Source organism: Gadus chalcogrammus, chromosome 20 (assembly GCF_026213295.1).
Source record: "Gadus chalcogrammus isolate NIFS_2021 chromosome 20, NIFS_Gcha_1.0, whole genome shotgun sequence".
Lineage (NCBI taxonomy): Eukaryota > Metazoa > Chordata > Actinopteri > Gadiformes > Gadidae > Gadus > Gadus chalcogrammus.
The window spans coordinates 21,511,171-21,521,559 of record NC_079431.1 but is presented as its reverse complement, the minus strand read 5'-3'; the positions used below and the strand labels follow the sequence as shown (position 1 = coordinate 21,521,559).

Sequence of the window (10,389 nt, the reverse complement as noted above, 5' to 3'; positions counted from 1 at the left end):
CCCCAAGAAGCTCACCCCGTTGGCATACAAGCAGTTCAGCCCCAACGTAGCCGAGAAGACGCTTGGTGCCAGCGGGAGGTACGAGGGCAAGATAACCCGGAGCTCCGAGCGCTTTAAGGAGCTGACGCCCAACTACAACATAGACATCATGTTCAAGGACGAGGAGAACACGGCCGCGGACAGACTCATGACCCAAGTGAGTTAGAGGGGGGTCCCGTTTAGTGTTGGAGCTGCACTCGTCTGGGTCCATCTGATCGTCCGGATCAGGACTAAAGCAGCCCGGCACGAGGTCTGCAGAGGTTGTTTGCTGTCGGTTCAATGTTTAAACCTCAACGATTTACTGATCCGTTTTGTTTGGTTGTGCAGTGTCGTAGAAACAACGGGCAGTCCCACTGGAAACGGCTTTCTGGAGAGATTGGTCTTATAATGAAGTGCACTTGTTTTTGTGGAGACTATTTACAGCACCTCCAGTAAGCCTAAAAAGCCAGCCTCACTTTTAAGTTAACTATTGACCAAACTAAGGATGTGATTCCGTGTGCCAGCTCTTATTGTGTAAGTTGGCAGGTTCATGCAGTTGAATTGTTCAATTAAATGACACTAAAACAGTAATTCTCTTTAACCACTGGCGGAATGTCACTTTTCGCCAACGTCACCAAATTACGCAGCGCTCGCCACTTGAACCGCACACACGGTGGTTCTCTCTACTAATTCATACTCTACTGCAGTGTTCACCGTGTTCTGAATGCTCACCGTGTGGTGGGGGGCATTGGGTCAACTGTTGTCATCCAACCTTTTTTCTTTACCAGGAAGGTCACATTCTGTGCGTCATGATTACGTTTTTCTAGATCTTACAAACAACATCTCTATCTTTGTCTGTCTGTCTGTCTGTCTGTCTGTCTGTCTGTCTGTCTGTCTGTCTGTCTGTCTGTCTGTCTGTCTGTCTGTCTGTCTGTCTGTCTGTCTGTCTGTCTGTCTGTCTGTCTGTCTGTCTGTCTGTCTGTCTGTCTGTCTGTCTGTCTGTCGGGTTGTCTGTCTGGTTGTCTGTCTGTCTGTTTCTCTATCTGGTTGTCTGTCTGTCTGTCTGTCTGTCTGTCTGTCTGTCTGTCTGTCTGTCTGTCTGTCTGTCTGTCTGTCTGTCTGTCTGTCTGTCTGTCTGTCTGTCTGGTTGTCTGTCTGTCTGTTTCTCTATCTGGTTGTCCGTCTGTCTGTCCCGTCTGCCTGTCGTTCTCTTTGTCTGTCTGTCTGGTTGTCTGTCTGTCTGTCTGTCTGTCTGTCTGTCTGTCTGTCTGTCTGTCTGTCTGTCTGTCTGTCTGTCTGTCTGTCTGTCTGTCTGTCTGTCTGTCTGTCTGTCTGTCTGTCTGTCTGTCTCACTGTCTGTCTGTCTGTCTGTCTGTCTGTCTGTCTGTCTGTCTGTCTGTCTGCCTGTCTTGTCGTCTGTATGTCTCTCTGTCTGTCCGTCCGTCTGTCTGTCTCACTCTCTTTGTGTCTGTCTGTCTCAGCGCTGTAAGGACAAGCTGAACTCGCTGGCCATCTCGGTGATGAACATGTGGCCGGGGGTGAAGCTGCGTGTGACAGAGGGCTGGGACGAGGACGGCCACCACTCGGAGGACTCTCTGCACTACGAGGGCCGCGCCGTGGACATCACCACCTCCGACAGGTACAGCGCCAAGCCCCCCACCATGCACCTACAATGTTCAATCTTACAGTCCTTATGGACTATTTGGACACACATATCTTAGGCTGTGTTTTATGATGTTGATGTGTTGTTCTAGATGAGTTATTGATTGGTGGGAGTGTGCTGTGTTTGTTCTGCGCAGGGACAGAGACAAGTACGCCATGCTGGCCCGCTTGGCGGTGGAGGCAGGCTTCGACTGGGTCTACTACGAATCCAAAGCCCACATCCACTGCAGCGTCAAGTCCGGTGAGTGGCTGATAACCCCTGTGTTGACATCCATGCACCATGCCCCCTCGTTGTGTGTTTGTATGTGTGTGTGTACACTTGAGTGGGTATGTGTGTGTGTGTGTGTGTGTGTGTGTGTGTGTGTGTGTGTGTGTGTGTGTGTGTGTGTGTGTGTGTGTGTGTGTGTGTGTGTGCGTGTGTGTGTGTCACGCATTTGTCTCTCATGTGTGTATAGTCTGCAGAGACCAATCAATTCAGGGTGTGCACCTGTGCCCGTGTGTTGAGTGGGTCTCGGTTGGCCCGGTGTCATGAGGACTGTGTCTGTGGGGCTGAACAGCTGTATGCACCACAGTCAGCCCCCCGGGGTCCCACTGCAGGGCCTCTCCTGGTAGTTCCACTTCCTCCTCACCTCCCACTTCTCCATTTGACAGAGGAAAATAAATGAAGGGATGAGATTTCCTCTCAACAATCACTTGTATGAACTGTGCGTTTAAGAACCTGTATGAGGTGGGGGTGCAGGTCGAGAATGAGGAGTAGAAAAGCTCTCCGTCGCACGGGGACTGCGCTGCCCAGTCTGGGAGGTACGTGTGTTATTCCCTCGCTTGGCGCACAGGGAGGGGAAAGTGTTCTATTTGTAAGGAGATAGTTACGCTAATACTAAATAGGTTCTTAAAGAGAGGTCTGTCATTAGAGAGTGTTTTCAGGACCTTTCAGTCGTATGAAACAGACCGATGGTCTGTTGATAATACTAAGGCTCCACTTTGAGTACTCAGTCAGTACTTACCAGTTAGACAATTCTGAATACACTGAAGTACCATGATGAGATATACGATCAGAACAGGAGCATGGCATGGATTGTGCTTGTTCACCAGAGATCTCTTCATATGCATTACATGTTGATGTGAATCCCATTCAGACAAGTTAGTCTGTACGAGTAGACTCCACATTAAGATCTACATTGATAACTAAGTGTGTTAACACACATAGCCAAAAAGTCAAGAGGCAGCTCTTGTTAATGTTTCCCTGTCCCCTTCTAGAGATTGTGTAACTGGTATGTACCGCTCTGCGTCTTGTCTAGCCTCTCTCCACACTGTTCAGAATCACACACTATTTTGTGCCATTGCAAGTGAGCACTTGGCCCATTTAAGGAATGATTAACTCAGCAAAGATATGTTTTACTGTTGCCTTCCTCGTGCTGGGTTTCTCTCAGATCCCTCCGATCTCTTATCTGGGTCTATTAAACCCCAGTCCTCACAACGGCACACACACCTTGGATAAATATTTACAGGCCTTAAGACTTGCTCCCTCCCCCCCTCGCTGTCCCTTTTTCTTTCCATCGCTCTTCACCAACATGCACATACACACACGCATACACACAGACATAATTACACACACACACACACACACACACACACACACACACACACACACACACACACACACACACACACACACACACACACACACACACACACACACACACACACACACACACACACGTATAATGACACACACACACACACACACACTATTATTTTCTATTCTTACGATACCTTCCACTCCTAAATGGCGATACTTTGGTTCTACTTCTATTGTTGGTGATGTGACTGCTGTCCCCCAAACACCTGTGTGGGGCTGATCACTTCTACCAGGAAGATTTTTGCTAGACCTCCTCACTCGATACACAGTGTGCTCATGCAGCCAGTATCCAGTCCTTTGGGCTGGTGTACTTCCCGCTCTCTCTGATCCCCGGGCTTGTGTCTAGCCCTGCTGATAGCATCAGCTAGTTATCCATTAGCCCTTGCTAACTTACCTTACCGCGGCGGCGGCGGCTGTGTCTCACTCCTTCTTAAAGGGCACCCTAAAGGAGAGGTCTTAAAGGGCTGCGGTAGAGTGTGTTCAGCACCCTTCTGGATCCCCCCCTGACATGTCTCCGCGCCCCAGCGGCTTCTGACAAACGAGACAGAAGCCGTAGGAGGATGAATCAGCATGAGGGCGCAGAGGGGATTGGAGTGACTTTTGATAACTGGCAGCCGCCAGTAGAAATAACCTGAAAGGAAAGGGCAGATCTGAGAACAGCCCATTGTTCAGATTCCGGAGCCCACGGCGGTGACATCATTCACATTTCCCTCACCAGAAAATGATTGATGAAAAGATCAACATGGAGCTGTTGAATTCAGTGCCTATCTTCAGAAGAAATCCATATTCACAGAATGGTTTTCATATTTTCCACTGACCTTTGGCAAAGGACATTTTCCAGTGAGAAGAAACAAGCACCCATTTAAAATCCTGTAACCATGAATCCAGATCTATCAAAAGAAGGCAGACACATTGCACACACAGGGTGTATACCTGCTGCTGTCCTGAGTCTCTCTCAGCAACATGCCCTTCATTCTGGATGATAAATTGAAAGATTGATTGATACTCAGTAATTCAAATGCACAACATTTAATTCAATGGAATAAAGCAAATGCAGGCAGTTTGACTGGGAAGTGTGCAGGTAACGGCCTCCACATGCTCGTCATTTGTCTGAAACCTTGACGTAGGCTTAGACAAAGCAATTCAGTTTCTCACTGCACACACGATTACAGTCATGGTAACCGGCTGATAACAGGGGCCTTCATAAGAGTCTGTGATGTAACAATGTCTGGTATTCCACTTCTGAATGGTCTTCTTTAAGGAAAGAAGCAAAAACTGAAGCAAAGACTGAAGAAATAGGAACATGAGTGCAGTGTGGCCTTCTCCCTCCTTGGGTGTTTGTAGAACGGTTCTGTTCCTCTTCAGTGTCCCTGTGTCCATGTTATCATGCACACTGCTGACCCACAGAGATACCCCGACCTGCAGTCTGGTGCAAGGCAAAGTTTCCTGTATAACACAGATACCCCGGTGACCTAGTAACCCGCCCCAGTTGTCGTCAACACAACACAGTGCCCTTTGCTTCCTCTGTGTGGGATTCTTAAGTCAATGAAACCTTTTAAACGCAAAGGAGTAAAGTCGGAAAAGCATCCATGGCAGATCATGGCCTAAAGGGCACCTAACAGAAAATCTTCAATACTCAGTGCAATATCTCCCATTTGTTACCAATATTAAAATAATACATTTGGAGAAAACAAAGAAAACAGAGAAAACAAGGTCCATCCAGCAATTTGTGAACTTTCTAATCAACTCGGACGTGTAATTCCTGTGACGAGGTGAGGTGTTTGTTGGTGTATGGAGCTCCGTCCGTGTGTCCGTCTGCCTGTCTGTCAGTCTGTCTGTCTGATATCAATGACCGCTTTAGAGAAGGTTCAGCTTGTTAGACACTTATGGTATAACGCCATCTTATGTGGCACATTTCCTACACGGCATCACTCATCATATCGCTCGTGGACAACAACAGTGTTAGCTTAAAAAAGTATCACAAAGTTGTTACCATGGAGATAACATGTCTCCCCTCAGGACTCTGAGCCCAAAACCCTTCTTGATCTCATAGTGTTTGACATTGAACTGAAACAGGAGGTTCCCATTAATTAAATTAAAAAAATCATTTCACCACCCGTGATCTATAGAAGTTCTGGCAAAGTTCTGGCGAAGTGACCTCCATGTAGTTCATTAGACGGCCGGTAGGGGGCGCACGGTGGTCAAATGCCAAAACACCACCATCATTCTTGTGTGAATAAGAAAAAATAGATTAATTTCAAAGGCAAAATCAAATTCCTGTTTTCTCTGTTCGGCTAGAATCTCAGAGGCTAGTTTACTGCCGCATTATGTTTTTCTTATTTAAATAAGTAAAAGTTATTAAGGATTGCATATTACAGTTTTTCTCAGTCACTTTGGTACATTTCTCAGATCTGATTTGAAATTCTCAAAACGACCTGTTCAATCTTCACATCATCGTGTCACTTGTGCACATCAAATTGCAGTTTCTCATTTCTTTGAACAATTTGCAAAAGCTTCGGTACAATCATGCAAGTGATTATGTACAATTCTCTGCTCTTTCCTACATTATCAATTGCTTATGTCATGTTGATCAAAATGTATTGTAATGGGTCTCTATTGAATATTCTCACATCACAACATTTAGGCATTAGTTCATTGCATATGTCTTTCCATGCAAAATGGTTGAACAAGTTGTCATAACATGTCAAGCATATTTCTATACATTTCCATTATACTTTTTTTATTAATCTGTCTTGAATTATTCAATTGCTACCAGGTGAATCTTGACTTACTCTAAAGAAGGGAAATGTGTGAAGTGTTAGATCAACCAGTTTACTGAAATAGCTCACAGGTGCATCTCATGAACTATGAACTGGCAAGCATAGATATAGCTGGAGCACAACAAAATAGTTACATTGTCTGACAATGGAAGGACAAGGAATTGGACGGGGTCAGCAGCAAGAGAGAAGAAGAAGAGGAAAAGGAGTGAGAATGGGAATTTGTGGCCCAACAGACAGGAACGTCAGGAGGTGTAGGAAGACCACTGTAATTCCTACAGCAATGCTTGTACAGTTTACCCTTAGGAGATTGTCCTATGTTCACATTTCTAGCAATGACATGGTCTGTCGACAAATTACAGTACAAACAGTCAAAGAGTAAATGTGAATCTTGTCCAGTCTCTTGCAATCAATCTCCCACATACACTAAGGTGTATCTTACAATTTACAATAATTGTCTTCAAAACTTTAGCCATAGTTTACATCAGAACATCCCTCCAGAGTACACTGTTATATTGACAGCATGACTAAGCAATTTGACTGTCTTATCCGTACACAATGACACAAGGACTTGTCAATGATAGCACTGACATGTTCATTGACACAGATATTTACTTTTGAGGGATGAACTAAGGATTTTTAGCAAGAGACTGGCTTTTGCAGGTTATCCATGGTGTTTTGCTCTGTGTACGAATTGTTTTGAGCAATGCACTTACTGTTTTGGAAATGTTGAGGATGATTCGAAAAATTTACCAAAGCGACTGAGAAAAACTGTAATGAGTTTGCCGTAGACTACTGCAGGGTGGCCATTGAACCCTGCCCTCAATGTGCCAATATGACCCATTCCCCTGCTCGCTGCAAGGACGTCAACAATGGTGGCACACATGATGTAAAATGGACGGCTTTACAGCATTAACGACGGATGTCACAGTCTGCTACATATATATTTTCTACAGTCTTGTTCTAACAAACGGTTTACTAAACAGTTACAACAATCTTTCTTTCTTTTAAGAGAAAATAATGACTTCAATGTCTCCTCGTCCCTCCAGAACACTCCGTGGCGGCCAAAACCGGCGGCTGTTTCCCTGGTAACGCCCGGGTCCTCCTGGAGGGCGGGGCCACCAAGTCGCTGCGTGACGTTCTACCCGGCGACAGCGTGCTGGCGTCCTCCTCTGCCGACGGCAGCGGAGAACTGGTTTTCAGCCCGGTGCTGTCCTTCCTGGACCGACGGCCCGCCACTGTCAGGACCTTTCACGTGATCCGAACCGCGGCGGGCCTCAACATCTCCCTCACCGCCGCGCACCTCATCTACGTCTCGGACCTCAACTGCACTAAAGTGTCGCTCCCTGGCACCGCTAGCCCCGCCCCCGCTCGCCCTGCTACCGCCTCATCGGGTCCCGGGTCGGGCGGCCTCGCGGGGCTGAGGACGGTGTTCGCCAGTGAGGTGCGGCCCGGACAGTGCGTGCTCACGTCGCGGCGCGGCGCCCCCACCCTCTCAGGGGTGACGGGTGTGGAGGTGCGGCGGGGCAGGGGGCTGTACGCGCCACTGACCCTGCACGGCTCGGTGGTGGTGGACGGGGTGCTGGCCTCCTGCTACGCGGCCGTGGACATGCCCCGCCTGGCCCACTGGGCGCTGGCCCCGCTCAGACTCAGCCAGCGCTTGCTGGGGGCCTCCGGGCCCCAAGCGGACGGGCTGCACTGGTACCCCTGGGTCCTGCAGAGGCTGGGCAGACTGCTGCTGGACCCCGGACACTTCCACCCCTGGGGAATCGAGGGATAGGCGGACGGTGTAACTTGTGGATAGATGCGTCACTTGATCCATACATTCCTTACTCTCCTGTCATTTTGTATTCCACTTTGAGTGTGTTTTCGATCCTTTCCGTTGCTTTTCACTGCTGTTGACAGGCTCCTAAGTATTTCCATTATTTATGATTGATTTGAGACATCCGTCTGAACTGTATTTGCTGCATACATGAGGTGTCATTGTGCTTAAGTAAAGGTGAACGTCTGTTACTTTTTAAGGAACAAGTTGGCAAAGTATTTCTCTAAAGAAACAATGGGGAGAAAAACAATCCCTTTAATCATTCACTCATACTCAAATAGCAATGTTGATCATTAACTCTTCTGTAGACCACACCCAGCACGGTGGCAGAGGAACGGTTGGCAGCATAGAGCCATACCTGTAATCCAACATTGAGGTCCGAGAGGAGACCCAGGATAGCGATCAACTGAGACCAAAATGATGATTGATTTTTACATTAATTGGCATCTCCTGTAATGTCCATAGCCTGAAAGTTCTTTGAGTTTGAACCCTGGGGTCTGAGTTCTCCCTTTGGACATCCTTGAGTAAGACGCCTAGCCCCCTACCTTCTCATTAACGATCTGCATCTGAATTTACTCAGAAAATGGTAGTGAGACGTCAGTAAACCCTTCAGACTACAGGATTCATTAGATCAGAATGTGGACTTATTGTACGGCCATACTGTAAGTACGAACTCTGTCATACTTCAGGATAGGCTACAATAATATGTATCTTGCTTGCATAATGTGATGTATAAAAGTGTATGTAACCCCCTGATTTCCCAGTGTGCTCTAGCTCTAGAAGTGCATTACATTTTGTTATCTGCTATTGGTTTATTCACCTAGCGGCCATCTTGGCCCTATCAAAGCTCTTCTCCCCCAGCTGGCATTCAGAGCCAAGATGGCCACGAGGTGAAAAGGGCCTGTTGGGTGCTTTAAGGAAGTTCCTGTTGTCTGTCCTTAATATAGATCAGATGTAGGGTAATACACACATATTGCGCTTTACATTTCAACATGTGGTGAAGTAATGTAGAGATATAATCATGTCTTTCACTGTATTTAAGTTTTAACAAACCTGTCATCTATTTAAATCTGTTCCTATCATTTATGCAATATAAACAATGTAACATTAATTCAGGTATTTAACTTGTTAAGAGTGGACATATTGCCAAATATATAGTTATATTTACAATTTCATTTTCTCATCACTTCAGCTATCTGAAGAGCTACTGTATTAGGCAACAGATAAGGACTCTCAGAGTAGTTACCTTGAATATTCAATTGTATTGAATTAATGAAATTGCATTGCCGGTACTGCCTGAATTCCTTTGTATAAGCACTACATCATTCGCAGTTTCACTACCAAACATCCTCTTAAAAAACAGGTTTGGAGATAAAGAATTGTTCAGAATGACATGTTTTGGGGGATTTTGTTTTTCAATCCAAAGTATCTGGTGAATCTGTTTCTCTCTCTGTATTCGCACTATGTGTGCTAAAACATGTCAAATATGTATATTGAGCTATATTGTTTGGAAGTATTTAAAGTTATATTTTTAGTAAAGGTTTTAAATGTTGTTATTTGGACAATCCTCTGTAAATAGATTGTATTTTAGACATAAAGTTGTTTGTATGTAAAATAAACCAAACCCTGTTTGATTGTTTACCTAAGATTGACCCTACACTGTAGCTATTCAAATATTACGTTTTAAAAACTAAACTATTCCATACTTAGAAAATATATTTTCGAAATTAGTGTGTATTGGAAAGGCTATCTATCACATAATGATTTAGCTACCTTTAACCACAATAATTTATTGTGGAGTCGGTTTACGTCACAGTTGGACCGTTAAAGTGATCCGTTCTAACTTCTGGACGGAGGGGGGTGGGCTGTTGGGTTTCAGGACCCTGGATAGCAGCACACAGCCACACTTACCCCGTTCCTCCAGTGATTCTCATTGTACACTATTTACCAATTCATTCATAGACATCGCCCCCTGCTGGTTGCTTTGAGAAACACTGCTTTTCTGAATGATTATCTCCTGTGATACCTAGTTTCATTAGGAATGTTTGGTGGAATAAAAGAGCATACTGAGAGATTCTAAGTAATGTTTATTATTATTATTGGTCAGTTAAGAACAGGAAAATTCTGTCGTATTTTCCAACAGTTCAGCAAAGACACAGACAGTCGCAGACCCAGGTCAAGTTTCTACATTTTAAATATCTGAGGGAAAGAGAAGTGTAGCATGGTTCCTCTGATGGCCAGTTTACGACCATCATCGCAACTATCATATGAAAACAATGCACACCTCAAGTGGTTCAAACTTAAAGATAAAAAATAAATCTGAAAACATCTGCTTGTCGAGTTTTGTCCGTCTCCACAGTCGTAGTCAACAAGAGGTTGGGTCCAACAGATTGGCAGCATTGTGAGGACAGTGTGGGGTATCAGGGTATTAGAATCAAAGCCACATCCTTTCCCTTATTCAGAAAGACCCC

At 45.5% G+C, this 10,389-nt stretch overlaps 1 protein-coding gene across 1 annotated transcript in view; it reads left to right on the top strand.

Moving 5' to 3' along the window:
- LOC130373072 (indian hedgehog B protein-like) overlaps nucleotides 1-10,332 on the top strand; it is a 10,855-nt gene extending 523 nt beyond the window's left edge. Inside the window, exons 2-5 of the mRNA XM_056579304.1 lie at nucleotides 3-196; nucleotides 1,500-1,657; nucleotides 1,818-1,921; nucleotides 7,146-10,332. Coding sequence (XP_056435279.1) covers nucleotides 3-196; nucleotides 1,500-1,657; nucleotides 1,818-1,921; nucleotides 7,146-7,876 — 1,187 coding nt within the window. The 3' untranslated portion in view covers nucleotides 7,877-10,332. The remainder of the gene's footprint in view (nucleotides 1-2; nucleotides 197-1,499; nucleotides 1,658-1,817; nucleotides 1,922-7,145) is intronic.
- Nucleotides 10,333-10,389: the final 57 nt, after the last annotated feature.